This window comes from Corapipo altera, unplaced genomic scaffold (genome assembly GCF_003945725.1).
Source record: "Corapipo altera isolate COAL_440 unplaced genomic scaffold, ASM394572v1 1, whole genome shotgun sequence".
In the NCBI taxonomy this organism is placed as follows: Eukaryota; Metazoa; Chordata; class Aves; order Passeriformes; family Pipridae; genus Corapipo; species Corapipo altera.
Window position 1 is genome coordinate 12,224,634 of NW_020884873.1, and position 20,267 is coordinate 12,244,900.

The window sequence follows — 20,267 nt, forward strand, 5'->3', positions numbered from 1 at the left end:
GCAGAAGCTTTGGGAAACCCTCACAAAATTTTGATGTATAGAGAATAACTTCATCACTTTTCAATGACATATGAATTGTAATGAGGCATAGAAAACTTTGCAATTAACAGGTGTGGCTCTAACTCTTTATTAACTGAAAATTACCTTAGAGAGATTTTATATATATATATATATATATATATATATATGTATATATATTCCTCTAAATATTCATCCACAGATCATTCAGGTATTCCCAAAGGAAGAAAGAATAGGTATGGAAAGATAATAAAAGCACACATGAATATGCAACTTTTGATGTCAAATGAACTCATGAAGTTCAGAGTCCTAAAATGTCATCTGACTTTTCTCTGAATCTTTCAGCCAGCCCTAAGCACAGAAACAGATGCTACAGGGTCAAGCAAACCTTGGCCCTCACAATTCAATAGCTTTTCACCCTTTACGGTCAATAAAAATTTTATTATGACAGAAATGCAGGGTTTCTACAGTAAGAAGTATGAAAGAACCTGCCTACTGGAAAGGCTTCTCTTTAAATTCAGCCAATCTATGTTTGGCTTATATCCTCTGGAAAATGTTATTCCTAGTAACTTTTCATGCTCTGCTACATAACCCTGAATTTAACTGTGTGTTTGCAGGATGAAGGCCAAATCCGCTATCATATTGTACTGGATGAGAAGCTCCTGAAGAACAGTCTGCACAATGGCATGCACAGGGAGACCATGTTAGGGTTCTCCTACCAGGTTGGATTCTTCCTCCACAACAGTCAGGTAGTGCACTTGTGTGTCTGCACTTGCTTGGAGTAACAGGTTTCATGCTTTTTACAAATCCAGCTTCAACTTTAAACTAACACGCAGTCCAAAGGAGCTCTGCATCCCCCACCAGCTTCTGCGACATAACAGCACAAAAGTTGTCTCTCAAATGCAAGGCCTGTCTCATACCTCCTTAATTCAAAGTCACCCTTGAAGGGATCTTTGACTGAATTTGATTTCAGTTGTGCTGTTCACACTTAGCATTGCATTTCAGATGTCTGTCTCTAGCAACTACAAGCCTGCATTCCAAAGCAGTCATTAATCTGACTTCCAAGAGCTATTAGGAACCTGCCCTTAATTATACAACATTAATTCTATTTTCTATGGATTTACTCCACTTTCAAACCTAAGAGCTCAAAGCACTGGGCAACAAATATCAATTGTCTTTCAACACCACTCATGGAAAAATCAGGCACAGCAAGATTAAGTGAAAGTCAGGAAGGGAATTCGTTCCTCCTTCTCTGTCCCAGAACTCCCTCTGGGAATAGGCAAAGGAAGACAGAAATCTTCTCATCCAAGTAGTTTTAGCCCTGCTCTTTGCCCACAGCAGAGCCTTGGAAAAGCATCTGCAGTGGGGCTGTTGGTGGTGAGAGCACAGTGGGAGTGTGGGGTAGCATTGAGGTGATGAAAGCCCTCCTTGAAAGAGCAGCTGCTAGGAGAACTCCCCCGAAGCCCCTCACCCCCCAGAGAGCAAACCCACCTTTTGGCATGCTATAGGGTCCTTCTTCATACCCTTTACCTTGTTGGAAAAAGCTGCTCCCCTAAATCCTGTTGCTAAGAAACTTCAACAGGCTGCAGATCGTCTCGTGCCCTCCAGTCCAGTGGAGCAGTTAAATGCAGCAACGGGAATACGAGCAAGTGCCTGATGTTAACTGCCTTTGTTGGTTTTCCTGAAGTGATACTTATACATTGCTCCTTCTTTCACCTGCTGCTGCTCTAGTTACCATACAGCCACCAAACAGCTGCTTTCTGACTGGTTGCATGTCTTTTGCAGCTGTTCATAAATGATGCACCTATACTCTATACAAATATTGCAACAGACAAAGGAATTATTCACGGACTGGGAAAGGTCCTGGAAATCCAGAAGAACAGATGCGATATCAATGATACCGTGATCATTGTAAGTGGTTCTGTTTGTATAGATGCTTAAAGGTCCATCAGAGAGATCTATAGCCAACCACAGCTCAACTGTACACAATACGTGACACTATTTCCCAGCAAGGAATACACACATTTTCTACTAATTATATTGCTAAAATTAGTTTTAGCATCTGTTAAGACAGCTTTAATCCTGCAATCAGTGTACTGACAGCTTGGGTATAATATAATCAGAGTAACACAGGAATAAGCAATTCCTGAGCTATAATTTTCAGGAAATAATAGTAATGCATTATTCTAATACATCTTCTTAGCCAGGTCACTTGTCTATAAAGTAAATAAGTGGGGGAGAAGAATGGAAAACAAATGTTTTTTGTAAGGAAAAATAATTTCTTTTCATTCCAAGTGTAGATTGCCTCCATACATACACATGAACTCCTTGGTACCATCTGAGTAAAGCATTCTCCCTCCTTCATTTCCTTTACATTTGAAATATAAATTGTTTCACATTTCTCTAAAGCATAGGATGTGACTTCCTCACAAAGGTGTCCTTTGTCTTTTCTCTTGAGTGAATCATATTGGACAGCAAACAGGCAGATTTCCTCCTTTTTCATGGAGGATGCAACAAACTAGGCAAGGAAGAAAAAGTCAGACTTGCACTTTAGTTAAAGCAAAGTTAACAGGCATGAAATTCTACAGCTTTTCCTTGGAAAACAGTCCCATTTTCCAATGGAAAATTATCTTCCCTGCTTTATTCAAATGCAGAACATACTAAAACATTCACTTAAGCCTTGCTGAAAGTAGGGACGTAGCTAAGCAAACAGAAATAGTATTAAAAACTGTGTACTGGGTGCAACACATACCTAAGCATCTTGCAGAAACCAACTTTACGTGTGTGAACAATTCACACACATGTGGCATGAGTTTTCCATTTCCAAGCTGCCCTTGCACCACAGGAAAACTATATCCAAGCTCAAGATTTTCCTCTTATTGTGGTTTAGATGGGAAGACCTTTGGGAGGCGTCACTTTAGAAGAGCAAATAAAATTTGCCAAATGATCTTTCCTTCTCCTTCTCCTTGGCAGAAGGTTTCCCATGGGATGTCCCTACAAAGCCACTGGTAGGGATATTCTTCCTTGCTGAGCACCTTTACCAAAGGGGTTATCCTAATTGTGCACCACAAGGGCTAGGTTTAGAAATATAGCTGGAAATCCTGCATTTTCTATGACACAACCTGTCTGCAGCTCTATACAGTCTGTTAACTACTTTCCATTTTTGTTGCTTAAGGAAAAATGCAGAATTTGTTCACACCCATCAAGTTGTCCTCCAGGAACAAAAGAAATAGTAAGTACTTTATCATTAATGCTAATTTATTTTCTTTATATCAAAACTGAGCACACATGCATTCAATCCCATTTTTAATACAATTGCCTCAGTTTCAACAAAAGTTATCACATTATCATGGTTACTTCAGCCTGCTACATACATTGCTTACAGTCAATAGACTCAATCCACCCTGACCTCAGAGATTTTTATAAAAAATTTACCTTTGGTCAAGGTAGCAAAAGGGCAGCTTAAAGATAGCTTTTTCCTTCAAAATCAGTTTCTAGTGTGCAATGGGACAACTGAAGACTCCTCAAATCGCAAAGTTTACCACTACCATGCAAAACTGAGGGAATTAAACGTGATCTGGAGTATGCCTGAATTACAGAAGTGGCTCTGAGCCCTTCAAATCAGAGATGTACAGAAGGGTAAACTCAACACATCCCCAGCAATATGCTGTGAGTAATGGTCACAAGGAGACTTGGAGACTGTAGAGGCTTTGGATGCCTGGATCCAACGCATGAGAACTGCAGATATTTAGATTTTCTTAGTACCTAAGTTTATCTGGGAAAGCCCCTTCATTGAAATTACTTATTTTCCTTTATTATTTCTTATTTTTTAATTAATTATACCAGTAATACTATTCCAAAGCAGATCAAGTCCCATCTACCTCACCAGAGTACTTGACTGGCAAAACCAGACTATGTACTCACGGGTAAAACCCAAACACCTTAACATTTCCTTTACAATGAACAGCTGGGTGGATGCTTATCTCAATCTCCTCACAAGTATACAGTGAGATCTAAAGTTTTCTTTAGCAAGAAATCTTTCCCAACTGTGTCCAGACCTGAAAGACGATGTTTCAACAGCTGTTTTTGCAGAAGTTCAGAACTCAGCTTTCCAAAAACTAGAAAGATCAGAAAATATGTGAGAGAAAAAGGAAAAAAAAAGAAAAGAAAAGAAATGTTTTTCAAACTTCAGAAAAAAAACCCTGTTTAATTCTGAGCAAAGGCAATATTTTGACATATCTTTAAAACACCACAAGACACTGAGTTAAACAGATCATATGTTCACTAGGAAAAAAATTCTTTTGCTAATATATTTTTATTTCTAAAAGTACTTTCTTCATTTTCATTGTGAATATGTGAATCAGTGCACAACATGCATAAAGTTAATGTCCCATTTTTTCACATATTTTAAAGTAGCTGATCACTATTACCGAGAAGTGCATCTGTTTCTCCAATATTTGCTCAGGCAGGGGAAAGGAAATACTGTGTCCTCACAGAAAACCACATGAGAATGTACACCATCCAGATCGGGTGCCAGCCAAAGTGTGCTAAAACCATCATTGTGAGTACATTGCTTCTATTGAGGTAAAAGCCAGGAACCCCCATCCCTGAACTTCGCCCTCCTCATAATCCCTGCTAAGCACACACAACATGCCAAGGCAGTTCCTGACAATATATTTGTTGACCTTTATTATGGATGCAACACAATGCAACATTAAAGACTGATAGCTACAGCATAGGAAAGGTTGGGAGCTGAGGGTGCAGAGGGAGCACAGGTTTGGGAAGGGTAACCCTATACATGTCCCTAGAAATCCTGTCCACCTTTCCCTGAAGAGGTGAAGGGCACCTTGGTCCCACCAAGGACTTGGGGTGACAGCCTACGTCCTGCCACACTGGGGAGTGTGGTCACAGACAAGCAAAGTCCTGCTGAAAATCACAGGAGCATAGAATGGCCTGGGTCGGATGGGACCTTAAAGATCAACTACTTCCAACACCCCTGCCATGGGCAGAAACATCTTTCACTACACCAGGTTGCTCAAAGCCCTCTCCAATCTGGCCTTGAACACTTCCAGGGATGGATTATCCCTGGGCAACCTGTTCCAGTGCCTCATCACCCTCACAGCAAAGAATTTCACCCTTATACCTAACTAAATCCACCTTTCTTTCAGTTTGAAGCCGTTACCCCTTGTCCTATTGCTGCATACCCTTGTAAAAATCCAGATCTCTAGTTCACCCTGCCTGCTACTCTGACCCTCAACACAATATTTCTGGGTTTCCAGACAAGGGAGTGCTGTGCAGGTTTCTTCGGGCAGCAGTGCCAGCCCTGCCCAGGAAAAGCAGGGAATGCCTGCTTTGGAAACGGCGTCTGCCTGGATGGCATCAATGGCACAGGCACCTGCCAGTGTGAAGAGGGGTTTGTCGGTACAGCCTGTGAAAGCTGCATTGAAGGCAAATATGGCCACAACTGTGATCAAGGTACTGAGCATCCCCAAACCACACAAGCAGCTCTGCTAATCTTGTCACACATCAAAACCTTCCCCTTACATCTCCTAACCATGTCTATTCTAGATTCTAGAAAGGTACAGCGTTTTCAGGGTAATAGGCCAGTCTCTAAAACATCATTTACCCCTTTTCTTTCCTTATTTTGGTGTTTTCTCTCTAATCCCTTTTTTGCAGACAGTGCCTCCTACTCTGGCACACTACAGGCTTAGAACAGTGTCCAACAAGAATAATCCCCTTTAGCACTGCTATTTCTCCAATGTTTTTTCATTAAAATACAGTTTCTGTCCCTGTATTTGGGGACAGACGAAAGATAAGCATAGTGTGAATTTAGATTTATTCTGCAGTTAGAAGCCAAAAAGCACAAGACAAAGCGTTTTTTTGAAATAGCCTAGAGCAGACGCTGCCATCAGCAAATGATGTCTGGGCCCTCTCTCCTGCCCTTCCTTCCCCTTGCTGTGCACACTGGCACACTGCACAGGGGCTGTGGCTTCCTCCCATCTCTCTCCACAGTGTGCACTTGTGTCCATGGGAAATGCAGCAGTGGGATCGACGGGGATGGCTCCTGTGAATGTGACGTTGGCTGGAGAGGGGTGGTATGTGAGACTGGTGAGTGACCCCTCCTTTTTTTTTCCTGAGGTGAGAAGTGAGCATTTCAGGAAATGACAGAACTACAGCCACGATCAGGTCCCAGTGCACTACCAGATACCCAGTAACTTCCCACACAGAGTGAAATAAGGGTCACACTCCTGTGTTATGGCAATTAATTACTGTATTAATGGAGAGCCAGTTGAGATACTGCTCATGATACTGAAACTCCCTAGTTAGCTACTTCTCTACCTGTGTCACCCTGTATCTGCCCCGAAGAACATCCCATTTATAAAAGCTATACCTTTTCCAGAGCAGGATTAGCTAGCACGTTTTGATCCTCAGATCAAATTTTAGCCTCTCAAGTGCTTCAATAAGTTGATTTAGCTACACCACACTGTCTATTAAATTATGTTCTTGCTAATGCAATAAAAAAGTAAATAGTAAATAAATAGTTTTGTGTTGGCTAAATCCATCTCCTATATCCAATCACATTATATTTTAGTTAGATGTAATTAAAATGTATTCAATAACTATTTCAGAACTCTGCCTATAATAGGATAAAATAAAAAATGCTATAAGCACATTGATAATAGCATTCAATATCAGTTTTAAATTTTCCCAGGGAAAAAATTAGTAATGAATAGAATTTTATAAGAGAGTTGCTGTATCTGAGAAAACCTACACCTACATAATTAAACTAATAATATGCAAGATTCACCAGACTAAATGCAGATAAATGAAAATGGGTGAAATATTTTCCTGGCAATATGATGACATGACTCTTACTTGCAATTGAATTTAAGTGGTATCCACTGACCTATACAGATGGAGTCTCTATAGAGTTTCTATACAGACTGAGAGCACAGTTGTCTGGTGCAGAACTCAGACTCCAGCTCCACATGATGGGATCAAAAGACTCTGAGCCTCAAAGGATGTTGGCACAAAAGGTTCTGATCCCTGATTCATTTTTTTTCCACTTGCAGAAATCAAAGACGACGCATGTAACTCTTCATGCCATACCAGTGCTAAGTATGTATGAAATCCACTTATTTAGAGGAGAGGGGAGAAAATGGGGATCTCTTGCAAGGCAAAAAGCATAGTCCATCTTGCTCATGACTTCCCAGTAGCGTAGGTAACACTCATGTTTTCCATCACAGAGATAAGGAGCAATGCAAATGTAATGTACACAATGAGAAGGCCAAGAAGTTCAAAGCGTTCATGTTAAAAGGGGGGGAAAATGGGATTTTTGGGGTAAGGAAAATAAAAAAGAGAAAGGAGAGGGGAAAAAAAAGCAAGACATCCTACCATGCAGTACATAAAGAAATGGGACCTGCAGCACTAAAGAGAACAGGAGGTCAGGCCAAGACTAATGACATAGGTGGGTTTCTGAAGTGACCTTTATCAACTCCTCCTATTTGCCCCATCCACCACCACACATATCACTGAGAAATTCCATTGGCATTAGGGACTTCACCAAAGAAAACTACACTGGACAAGAAACAGCTCTTCTCTTCACATCAAAATATAGAAACAAGGACAAAAAAAATGCTCTCACCAGTCCAGCACACCAATATTTGGAACTAACTAGTTTTCAAAGGAGGAAGTGACCCCCACTGGCCCCTCATCACTGACCAGAAAGCAAGATTTACACTAGCCAAGACATTTAAAAAAAAAAAACAAGAAAAGTTGGCTGGAAAGACTCCTCATTTTCAGTCACAGCTCTTCTGTAGGGGCTGAGAAACCCGAGAGGGAAACCCTTTTTTTCCTTATGCAGGTGATTCTCTCCCCTTTGTGTTAGTGAACAGCAGTTCACAGCAGTGATATTTTAAGAGGCTTTTTTTGGAAAACTCCACTCTCAAATTTGCCCATGGGAACCCCACACATTCTGTCATCAAGACTGTGTTTCTGACAGAAGCAGACTGCTCTTCTCTTGAGTATTTTTCATCCAGTGATGTACACCTGTAGGTACAAGGATAGGTGCAGGCATGGCAGAACTGTGCTGACTGCATTGTGACGTTATCCTTGAGTGACACCAGGGAGCAATCCCTGTATTGCACAGAGCTCACAGGCCAATAAGCTCACATTTGCATTCAGAAGGCCAAACTGTCCACAAAAAAAAAAAACAAACAAACTTAAACCCAGAGAATTCAGATGTCTGGTTCCTGCCCCTGAACATCAGGGCTGCTGCATCCCTCCATAAATTTATGCAGTTTTTGAGGGGGTAGACATGAGAACTCTGGAGTTCTGCATGAGAAAATAGGTCACTTAATGACCAAAGTGTAGAATTTTAATACCTAAAATAAACATTCAAAATACATTTGAGAAGCTTAGTCCAACTAGGTTCGTTTTTATGGGTATGGTTAAATGCCTTGTTATTTCTATGCAATGTTACCTTCAGAAGAACTCACAGCAGTACAAAAGACTTGACTACCTTTTTTCTTTCCTTTTTTTCTCTTTTTTTAAATATCATCTCCCTCTTTTTACTTCATTAGCTGCCTTCTCCTATCAAATGGCACTGCCTATTGCAAGTGTGCAGCTGGGTTTGAGGGGAACGGGACGTTCTGCACAGGTAAGTGGACTTTGTTCATTCCCTTTTGAAAAAAAAAAAAAAAAGAAACAAGCTTGAAGCGTTCTCTGGTCACGGTAGAGTTGGTGAGAGATGAGCACTTCCCTATGCACCAGTTAAAAAACGGGAATTGCTGCCAGTTCACTCAAAACAAGTAACAGCCCAACAGGTGTGGATTCATAGCAGACAAAGGGCTCAATATCTCGAAGTTCCAAGGCATTGTGCTAAGGGAGACCAGAGAAAAGGGAACATGCTGTGCACAACTCCAGCCCCATTGTTTGCAGAGTAATGAAACCTGGTTTATGACTTTTACTCCCCTTCCCAACAAAGATCAGCAAAGAGAGGCCAATTCAGGGTACAGTAACATTTCCAGCTATTGGAAGCTGTATAGCCCTACCACTTCCTCAGCTTTCTGAACTTGCTCAGATTTCTGGTATGGTAAAATCCATTTCTTTAGACCAGGGAGATTCTGAGAGACCCTCAGAAAGGGGCAATAGTAGCTTATCCAAGGTGTTCCTCCAAGAGTCTGGGATATCCAGACTTACAAAGTAGACAGCTTCCAGCTACACTAATTGTAATTAATTTTACGGTTGTGTTTCTTAATCCTTGACTCATTAAAATACTAATGCTTTTGAGAACAGAATCATATTTTTCTACTTACTCATTGTGTCTGGCAGGGTACTAATCCTTTTCTCTTCTGGCACAAACCAGCCAAATCCATTTTAATCTAGTGGTGGGCAATTCCCCATGTGCAGGAAGATCTGAGTGACACAGGTCATCCATAGTGACTCTGCCCTCACCCTTGTTCCCCTATACAGGATTCCTGAGCAAAACTAGTTATGGGAAAAGTCAGCTCCCTAATGTGGTTGTTAAGGCTGCTGAAACAGCAATTCAGGATAATTTGAGGCAAAAACTATAGCAATGTTTGGGTTGATTTTATTCACACTTCAGAGAAGGTTCCCTCCCTGCTCTCAGGGTAATCCACACAAATTCATTCTCTGACTTACCCAAAGTTGGAGAAACAGTAGGAGTATCCATTGGAATAACAACCAGGACATTCTATCACAGGAGGGGCTAGGTGGTATTATACTCTAGACCTCGTGCAAGAGAGAGGGAGTATGATCTGGGTGCAGAAAAAGTCGAGCTCAGGGAAAGCTTAAAATGGCCATTTAAACTGGAGGAGAATGCAAAAGTCTCTTTTTTGTTGCTTCATTGAAATGGGTAGAATTGGAAGACGGGAAGTTACTAAAGTCAGTCCTGGATAAATTCTTACCTTCCACACTAGAAACATCTTCTCAGCTTTCCCTCTTTAAACAATAAAATGTATTAAATATCTGGCACTAGTGAAGTCTGTGGCCTCCTAAATCAGGAAGACTCTGTGTTCTGAAAATGTTAGTTAATCCCTTTAAAACAGAGACAGATTAACCTGAAAAGCCAGTTAAGCACATTGGTTTAATCTGTGTCGTTGTCACTGCTCAGCTATCAATGCCTGTGAGACCAGCAATGGTGGCTGTTCTGCCAAGGCAGAGTGCAGGAGAACAACGCCGGGCAACAGAGTCTGTGTCTGCAACGCTGGGTACACCGGGGATGGAATAGTCTGCATCGGTAAGCATGTGTGTGTCACATATTACACAGAGGAACATCACAGAAGTGAGTTTTCCTGCAGGTGGATGATCCTTCTACCACTGTGACCCAGAAGTGCAGTTTCCCAACACTCTATAGGCTGATGCCAAAGGCACCTCTACCTGCAATGTGGCTGATACTACTTGGCAAACCACGCAACTGCAGCAGTGTGGTGTGACACTAAACGTTAAACAAGATCTACCTCTCAGCAAGGCTAACCCCATCTTCACCAGCTTGATACACTCACACTCCTCTGACCATCACAAACCTTAAGACTTTCAGACATGGTTGTACCACACATTCCCAGGTTTTAGAAATGCTGACAGCAGAGTTTTAGTCTTCGCCAAGACAACTAAAGGCCTAGACTGAGGTACTAAGCAGCTAAAGGAATGAATTTTACTGATTCACAGTTGCCCCAAACCTGCATTCCTGCTACACTTTACTTAAAAGTTCTCCCTTCTTGGGTTTTCAGAAGTCAATCTTTCTTTATTACACTGTTTATGTTTTACAAAGAAATCAACCCTTGTCTGGAGAACAACGGTGGATGTGATAGAAATGCAGAATGCACACAGATTGGACCCAATCAAGTGAGTACTTTGTGAAGAAAAATAAGAGTGGCCAAGTCTTACAATTGTGTAAAAAAAGATTTGCCCATCTTAACTTTGTTTTTAAATAGAGAAGTGGATTTCAAAACAAAAATTCTCAAAAGTATATTTTTCTTCAAAAAGGTATTTGAGGGGAAGGGTGGGAAAACATGAAGAAATTAATTTTAGTAAAAGAAATCAAAAACTGCAGAGGAAAGCAGTGTTTTGCTATCTCAAGTAGTTGTTTTTCTCTTTTGGGAGGTTTTGATGTGAAAACCTGTCAGTTTGAAAGTATTGCCAGATAATGTTTCTTTTATTGTTATAGAAACTCTCCATGGAGAAATTCCATTTTAGACTAGCCCTTCTCCCAGCATAGATCAAACACATTCACAAGGAAACAACATGGCCTGACTCATAGTTCTTGCATAGGGGTTGCAGCATTCCTGCATCTGCTCACTCCTCTGCTGTTCTCATTCACTCCTCTGTTTTGTCCCTTTTGTTTGCCAAAGTGCCACATACTCTCCAAAGAGAAAGTAGCATAAAAGAACAAGGGGACAAAGGAGAAGCAAGTTGGTCAGGGCAAGCAGGTGATAGAGATTAGTGATTTTATTTCTCTAACAGTTTCAGAAGAAGCTGAACTCCCTGGTTCTAGCACTTCTTGTCATCTTCCTATAGTTTCATATTGGTTGTTGGTAGGACTGTAATCCTCCAGCAAGTACTGCACAACAGTATTTCTTCAGGAGCAAGGCAGGAAACAGAGGTCGGGAGTCAGAGGCCACCTCCTGACTTCTAGTTGTTCAGGGACAGAAGGGGCAACAACCCCATTAGCCCTTTTTGCCAGTCCAAACAAATAACTCTGTGCCTTGACTGTCATTTGTAAGCCAGTACATTTTCAGTGAAAGCACAGAGCCATCTTCCCTACCCCTCTGGACAAGACAGGTGATGGTTACTTTCCTCCATACACCTTCACTGGGGATAGAAGTAGAAAAAACATGTTTGTTTATTCCTCCTTACCCCTGAGGATGTAATTAACATCAGAGAAATAACAACCTCCACCACAAAATCCCAGCACTGCAAAGGTAAACTTGTAAGACAGAAACGTGTCTGCTTTCTCTAGGGTTGTCAGTCACCCAGAAGATACATAAAACGTTGTTATTGCACCATCTCACAGTTTTACTTCTGCTGCATATTAAACATAAATCCTAAATTGAGAACCATTAAGTAGTGAATTGGAGAAGATAATTTCTTTGCAACTATGCTAATTTCTCATTTTTTTGATAACTGCAAGTGCAAAATAGAGTAATCAGGATATAAGTGTCAGATGCATTCCCACTGGGAAGCTGCCAGTAACATCAGGACATAATTCCAGGTGTGTTTTGAAGATACATTTCATCACAGCAGGAGAAGGAAAGAGACGAGTGGGGAACACCAACCTATGCAAATAAAATGAGGGAAACAAAACAGACTAACAAATTTAGTCTGTTTTGCCAGCAAGACGATTATGTGCAGATGTCAAAGGGGTCATGTCAAATGACCAGGGCAGCAGAGAGGAAACCAGAAATGGATAGGCAAGGAAAGGAGAGACAGAGCCTCTTGAAAACTGTTACTCCCCAGTCTCAGTCTCCGGTTGCTCATGCTGGCCAAGAAACTGCTGCAGGAGAGATGATGTACTTTCAGCTTAACAGATTGTATAGCATATCGCTATTAAATGATCGAGGGGAAAAAAGCAAATTAAATATACGTGTGCTGAAAAGAAATAATAATCAAGCATTTTTCCATGTTTGCATGTTTTCTGGGTTTGTTTTGTAGGCAGTATGTAACTGTCTAAAGGGATATTCTGGAGATGGTAAAAGATGCACATATATCAGTCTGTGTTCACAAGTAAGTATCCATTTAAGGTCTCATCCTTACACTTTTGGGGTTTGTATGCATTTTAACTAAGTCAGGTATGCTAAGAACCAACTTACATTAACTTTGCCAATCTATAAATATTCTTAGTTCGGTACATGCTTTAGTGCTGTTGCTATGATAGAAACTAAATATGCAGAAAGGGCTTTTCTTGGACCACAGCCCGGAAGTAATACAAGTGAGGTCCTGGACTCATCATTAAGTCTTAGAAAAACTACTTAAAATCCAATCCAGAGAAACAGACCCTAGTTTGTAGTGGTAAAACTTAAGTCATATCTTTTTTTGTCATTGCTAGAGTTCATACAAAAAGCCAACACAAACTGTTTCCATCCACAACACGCAACCCAGGACATCCCATGGCATTCTTCATTCTGTCCCTCACTTGTCACTGCAGGCTGAGAATTAGCCAGATTCATTTTGCACAAGCTACCTCACACACTGCAAACCACATATTTGCAAGCTGGTGCATGGTTCTCTGCACCAGCTGCATTATTCTGCTTCTTGGCAAGCTGTAGCAGGGACATATCCACTCTCCTGTGTACATTAATCCTCTGTGCTTTAAGCACAGTGACAATAATTCTTACCCTCCCAGCCTGGCCTGTCAACAGGCTTGATCTAACCTTGAAAGGTTGCAGAGATGAAAGAGCAAGGGCAAAACCAGAAGCTGGAGGAAGGGGAATTTAAAGTTATGAGCCACTGCTCCCTATGATTTTGTATTCTTTTGCTTTTTCCTATGCCTTGTTCCAGCAGCTCTGCTTTCACTTGACTAATTAAGCCAGGCTAATTATGTATTTAAAAAAAAAAAGATAGTGTTGAGAAGCATCAGTGTCAGACCAGAGGCATACCTGGTTTCATGGTGAGCAAACTTCTGTGCAGCAAAGCTTCATGGGTAGCTAAGACACCCAGCAGTCTGTCTAAACCTAGACAAATACATAGCAAGCCCGCCCAAACCCACTGTTAACAGCCAGGCAGCTCTGTGACCTGTAAAGTCAGGCCCCACTGGTAGCTCCCAAAGGAGCTTCTGCTCCCACTTATACCCCAACAGAAAGGATCCCTGAGATGACCAGCAACAGAAAGGGCACCATGAAACAAGCACGAAAAAGAAAGCAAGAGAGCCTCTCAATTTTTCCCAATTTGCTCTCAAGTGCAGGGCAGAAGCTTATTCGCAAGCTGAGGTGCCAACTGGGGAGAATCTGCCTGTGACTGAGCAGAGCTCTGAGCCCCAGCATGCTGCTTTTGAATGAGAAACATCTTGCTTTAGCACTGGGAACTTTCTGGAAGAGGCAGCTGGGTGAGATGCATCTGCTGCTCCAAGCCCAAGGTTGCACTGGTAGCGGACCCAAGGGGCAGATAGGGGATGTTTTAGAGTCAAAGACCTGTAGCAGTTCCCTGTTCCAGTTGACCTGGGCCATCAGACAGACAGGGAACAATAGACAGTCCTGTGCTAGTGTTCTTCCATAAATTCAGGCTCCTGGCACTGTTAAATTGATTTACAGCTGTAAGTAGTTCCCTTTAGTGTAAGTCAATTCTGCTTTGGCAGATCAGCTAAGACTCAACCCTAAGATCCAGAACGAGACTTGCATGTAAATATTTTGCATCCTAACAGCATCATGAACTAAAGATATAAGGAGTGAATCAAAACTATGTCCTCTGCATAAAATGAGAGTTATTTGTTATAAACTTTAAATGCTCTATAGTGTTTGCAAGAAAGTATATGTCATCAAGTACCAGTAAGATGTGATTTCAAAAAGCTGTTGTGATTAAGTCTTTCTAAACTATTAAGTATGTAAATGGGGGGAAGGAAAGTGCTGAATTAGAACTGCTTTGTGCACCTGGCAACGAAGGAATTCTATATTTTAAAATTGATCTTACAAGAATAATGGAGGCTGCAGTGAATTTGCCATCTGTAATGACACTGAGCTGACGGAAAGGACCTGCACCTGCAAACCTAACTACATTGGGGATGGATTTATGTGCCGAGGCAATATCTTCCAGGTAAAGTGCTGCACTTTGCTCCTAGTTTCCTTCAGATAGTTACTTAATACAATAGTTGAAACGTGCCATTTTTTATTGGACAAATTTGTACCCCGGAATTTGAAATTATCCCAATCCAAGAAACAAGGAATAGGAACAGGATGCTGCAAGATAACTGCCTAAAACAAACAAACAAACAAAAACCCAAAAGCAAATGAACAAAACCAAACAGACAAACAAAAAAACCCAGAAAACCAGACAACAACACAAAAACCCCAAACCCACACAAACAACAAACAACCAACCAAAAAAATCCCTGATGATCAATTATTATGACTGCAGTACCAGAGCAGTATTAGGGAGTTTTAGGTTTCAAAGCCTGCTATTTGACAGAACAAGGTAAGAAAAGAACAGGAACAATATTTATTCCAAACCAGAAGTTCCCCTTCTTGTCTGAGTAGTGCATTTGTTTTGCACTCCACAGATGTTACCTCACATATTCATCACTGTTACAGAGTCTTGTTCTCAATTGCAGGAACTTCTCAGGAACTCCAACACATCTAAGTTTTATTTCCACCTAGAGGTAAGAAAAGGTTGAGTGGGTTTTTCTTTTTTTTTTTTCTTGCCTCAAAGGTGTAGATGGAAGGGGAGCAGACAAGAACCTGGCGTGTACCAACATCCTTCAACATAATTGGGACTCTCCAGTCACTGATACTTGAGATGCTCTAATTTAAACTATTAGCTGTCACTAAAATCTAGAGTATTAATGATCAAGACCAAGATCCCAGGGAAATGTAAGGCCTCCAGACCAGACATAAAACAGAAGCTTTTAACCATTCATAGTCTGAAGCAATAAAATACCACTCGTTTACTAACTCTGCGTTTCCAAACAGCAGTGTTTTCAGTTGCCTCTCCGAAACATCGCAGGATGCTGTGTGAGTTGTGAGAGGGCCAGTGTGCACCACCGGCTCTCACTGCTTTCTGTGTTTACCCCAAGACTCAGGGCAGCACAGACCTCTATACTGACCTGCTAGCCTAAAGACTCATATTCCAGCTTCAATTCTGTTATCATGGTAGACAGGTGGCTTCCTCTTGCTTTAGCAGAGATCTCTTCTTACTTCAGCTTGTCAGTGGTCATTGCAAAGTGGCTGCAATACCCCAGGTCAGTTTGTACCCCTAAGAGTAATTAATCCACTCCTAGGTACAAGCAACCATGTATCAGCTAAATACATATACGCACAAATGCATATTATCCACTCTCACCTTTCCCAAGATGAAAGGGTTTCTTCATCTTTCCCTTGCACAGGAGGGAATAGCCCCCTCTGCCCTCCCTGCATTACTGTCTGCTGGGAGCTTTTCCTCTTCTGTTTCCTATTGCTAAGGAGACAGAGAACTTGGCTTTAAGCTGGATGGGTAAAATCTTCCATTCCTATGAGCAGAGGTGACAAATGGGGATAGGAATGAAAGTCCACATGAGAGTGTTTCTCTCACCCTTGTGTTGCAGGGAAGGGAACCCAACACATGGCAGCATTGGGGCTGCAGGCATCACCTCCCCATGACTGCATGGCATTAGGTGTATTAACTCATTACTGCTTTGTCCTCTTAAATTTGGCAGGCCTTGTCAATCAAAGATATTGCAGGCCCTGGCCCTTTCACTCTGTTTGTACCTCGCACAGACGTACTGAACACCGACCCACGAGTAAGTAAAAGGGCCAGCTGGTGAGCTGGACATGAGCTTTTGGGGTTCAGAAGCCTTGTTCAACTACTTCTCAACTCCTCCACTTTGCACTGTAGGTCAAGGACTGGATTGCCAAAGGAGTGATGGCTCAAGTCCTTCGGTACCATATGGTGGGTTGTGCCAATCTGTTGTACAATGACCTGACAAGTATCAGAAACATCACCTCTCTCCAAGGCGATCTGATACACATCAGCTACTCTCAGGTAACTGAACAAGAACAGGCAGGGAACAGAATAGTTGAACAGCCTCCTCCATTCAGCTATTTTGAAAAACTTGAATGGTTCCCTTTACTTCTCTGATGCACAAAAATCAATGGCATTCAAATAAGATTGCTTGTTCAGTTGAAGTGTTCAGTACTTACCCAGCATGCCAAGAGTGCAGTTATATAACCCTTGCTTTTAAATATTATTTTATCCTCAGACTCTGGCTTTATGAGCATGATGAGAGTTTGAAAAAGTAAAGGGAAATTTATTAAAGCTGAAACTGCTATTTGCTGCAAAGAAAAGATGGTCTGGAATCACTGTGTCAAAGCAATTCAGCGTCAGCCTTACTGTCCCACAAGGTCACAAAGAAAACATGTTTTTTTTGCCTTTCCAGAACTCACTGGTTTTGAACGACAAAGCTGAAATCATAGTCAGTGATGCTGTTGGCACAAATGGTGTGATCCATGTCATAAATCAAATTCTGGTCCCATCACATATGCAGGATTTTCTCCTCAAGAAGGTATGTACAGCCCATTGCCATTGTCAACCCAGGGGCTTTTCCACAGTTACTCTTAGATATACAGATCATATAAGTCAGGAAAAAAGCAGTGATACTAAAAAGACCTTATGCAAACACTGTCTAACACTGCTGCATAAATTAAATGTTTGTTACATTTAAAATTCACCAGAATTACAAACAAAGTAAGAATAGTATAAGAGGAACTTTTGCACAGGACTTTTACAGTGGTTTTGGTTATATAACAAAAACTGAGCTTACTTTTCCCTGTAAGTCACATCTGCTTTCTAAATATCCATATGTTGTAATTTTTAGATAAATTACTCACATTTCTTTCTTTGTAGGAAAGCCTTAAAATGGTTGCAGCCAAACATGGATACATCCTGTTCAGCAGTTTGCTAGAGGTAAGGACACCAGAAATGGGAGCTATTGGACAAAGGTTGCAAACAATATTTTTTAAAGACAAAAGCACACACATAGCACATGGCATCACTAGCAGGATGCTGTTCAGAGGAGCCAAAGGTCTCACAACATGGTACACAGCAATCCTGGTCACCATGCAGTTCCTCTCCCACAGAGGTGAGAGAATATCACACAGGCTCACAGCCACCTTTCCCCCCTTCACTCAGCTCTGTCCGACTGTACATCAAATTACATGATCAAGGTTTGACCCAAGTATGACCTTCTGAACCCAAAGCTGGGCCATCAGACTGGTTTTCAGTGGGCAGTCCTGAGTGATGAAGCACTCCTGAGAATTCTGTCATATAACTCAACTTGGGCAGCTCAATTTAGACACCTGTATTCTAAAGTTGTGGTGTTTGCAGGCTGGTGACCAGGCACCGCACTGGCCATTGCATCCCAGTGATACTAGACATTCACCGCATAGGGTCAGTGCCATTTTAGATAGGGCATTAATCCTCCACCCCAATTTTTGTTATGTTGCAGAAAAACAACCTGCTTGGGCTGATCTACGACCCTATTCATAAACCCGTCACACTCTTCTGGCCCACAGACACAGCTATCCGTGGGCTCCCACAGGAGCAGCAGGACTTCCTCTTCAAGAAGTCCAACACTGACAAACTGGTGCAGTACCTCAAATTCCACATTGTCCGTGATGCTGCGGTAAGCCCTTGCTTTTTAGGAGCACTGCCAAGGTCAAGATGTGCAAGCCCAGACACCTGCATCTCCCCTGCTTCCTTCCCAGGTGTTGGCCTACCAGCTCCCCAGCTCTACCTCACTGAAGACCCTGCAAGGCTCCAACCTCAGTGTGAGCTGTGGGGATAACGGGGACATTGTAAGTGTTCACTCTGCCAGCACATTTATCCCTCACCCTTGATGCAGGATCCACTCATGCAGAGAGCACTGTGCCCTTCCACAGCCCCCAGAGAGGGTCAGATGCACCAAAACTTCATTGTTCATCTCCAGTACGTGTCAACAGCCACACCAACAGATTCAGCAAACTAGATGGTTTGCAGGGTTCTCTGGAGCTGTCATTTGCTCTGATTCTGTTTGTTCAAAACAGCTCTCAGCTACCTTGAAACTGAAATACCAGCACATTTTAACTTCTACAATGAAATACCAATGGAAACCCATTGAGATTAACCTGGCTTTGAACTCAATGAATGCAGCATCTGCATACAAACTCTAGTTTGTAAGCACCTACAAATTAAGATTGCAGGCATGCACATAGCCTATTAAAAAAAACAACATCACATTTTAATTTGCAAATGTAGCAGATCACATCTGACAAGCATCTAAGCCCAAATACACATAAGGTAAACCTGTGGGCATAGGGCTGGCATACTCTGTCCTCTTCAGCAAAGAAAAAAGATCATAGAATCATAGGATGGTTTGGGTTGGAAGGGACCTTAGAGATCATCTACTTCCAACACTCCTGCTATGGGTAGGGGTACCTTCCACTAGACCAGGTTGCTCAAAGCTCCATCCAACCTGGCCTTGAACACTTACACAAATGGGACATCCACAGCACCTCTGGTCAACCTGTTCCATTGCCTCATCCTCACAGTTAAGAATTTCTCCTCAACAGCTAATCTAAACCCACCTTCTTTCAGTTTGAAGCCATCATCCCTTGTCCTATTACTACATGCCCTTCTAAAAAGCCCCTTTCCAACTCTCTTATAGCCACTCTTTAGGGACTGGAAGATCTAGGGTCTCCCTGGAGCCTTCTCTCAGGCTGAATTGCCTCAAATCTCAGCCTATCTTCATAAGAAAGATGCTCCTTTAATCATCTTCCTGGTTCTCCTCTGGGTTTTCTCCAACAGGTCCACATCCTCCCTCTGTTTGGGGGTCCCAGAGCTGGACACAGTACTCCAGACACACATCTCTCATCTATGAGGTTATAGTATCCAGCTATAGGAAGAGAGGTCACAAAATTAGTTTCAAGCCCCTACAGCCTTCAATGCTACCTACAGTATAGTTTGACACATCAGCTTGCACCAAGAACTTCCCTGTAGGGGAAAGGTTATCCTCAACTCCCATTCAGGCTCTGGATTCAGCCTGGACCCAAGAAAGAGCAGCTCATGACCTCTCATACCCCTCTCTCCCTATCCTGTCTCTCAGGGTGCCCTTTTCCTGAATGACAGACAGTGCAAAATAGTGCAGCGGCAGCTGGAGTTTGACGGGGGCATCGCCTACGGTATCAACTGCCTGCTGATGGAACCCAGCCTGGGGGGACGCTGCGACAGCTTCTTCACTGTGGATTTCATGGTCAGCCCCCTTTTTGGTCCCCCAAAAAAGATAAAGACATAGCCCAAGGGCCAAACTTCTTCACAGAGACTGGGGTAGCACTTGCTGCAGCTCTGGCACTACTGAGAGTACGTCCCACCACTTCAGACTGGTTTCATGTGGTTAGAGCTGGGATTATGAAGTGCAGCACCACACCTGAGAGATAAACAACAGAAATTTTGCATCCGCATTAAGCAACATACAGGACAAGCGGTTTCAGTTAAGACCACCTTAGCAAGCCATGCCCTGTTTTCAATAAGAACAGAATCTTACATATGCAAGCAAAAATTTGAGCAAGGAC

At 42.0% G+C, this 20,267-nt stretch overlaps 1 protein-coding gene across 4 annotated transcripts in view; it reads left to right on the top strand.

The window, feature by feature from the left end:
- The window catches only part of STAB2 (stabilin 2), an 85,031-nt gene that overhangs the window by 46,181 nt on the left and 18,583 nt on the right, over positions 1–20,267 (top strand). For all 4 annotated transcript variants that reach the window (XM_027656874.1, XM_027656888.1, XM_027656879.1 and 1 more), the window contains 20 exons: positions 636–767; positions 1,804–1,929; positions 3,194–3,250; positions 4,484–4,579; positions 5,298–5,493; positions 6,031–6,126; positions 7,092–7,137; positions 8,601–8,677; positions 10,154–10,279; positions 10,811–10,884; positions 12,691–12,762; positions 14,665–14,784; positions 15,299–15,346; positions 16,379–16,462; positions 16,558–16,704; positions 17,099–17,224; positions 17,566–17,625; positions 18,167–18,343; positions 18,426–18,515; positions 19,802–19,948. In XM_027656874.1, coding sequence (XP_027512675.1) covers positions 636–767; positions 1,804–1,929; positions 3,194–3,250; positions 4,484–4,579; positions 5,298–5,493; positions 6,031–6,126; positions 7,092–7,137; positions 8,601–8,677; positions 10,154–10,279; positions 10,811–10,884; positions 12,691–12,762; positions 14,665–14,784; positions 15,299–15,346; positions 16,379–16,462; positions 16,558–16,704; positions 17,099–17,224; positions 17,566–17,625; positions 18,167–18,343; positions 18,426–18,515; positions 19,802–19,948 — 2,097 coding nt within the window. The remainder of the gene's footprint in view (positions 1–635; positions 768–1,803; positions 1,930–3,193; positions 3,251–4,483; positions 4,580–5,297; positions 5,494–6,030; positions 6,127–7,091; positions 7,138–8,600; positions 8,678–10,153; positions 10,280–10,810; positions 10,885–12,690; positions 12,763–14,664; positions 14,785–15,298; positions 15,347–16,378; positions 16,463–16,557; positions 16,705–17,098; positions 17,225–17,565; positions 17,626–18,166; positions 18,344–18,425; positions 18,516–19,801; positions 19,949–20,267) is intronic.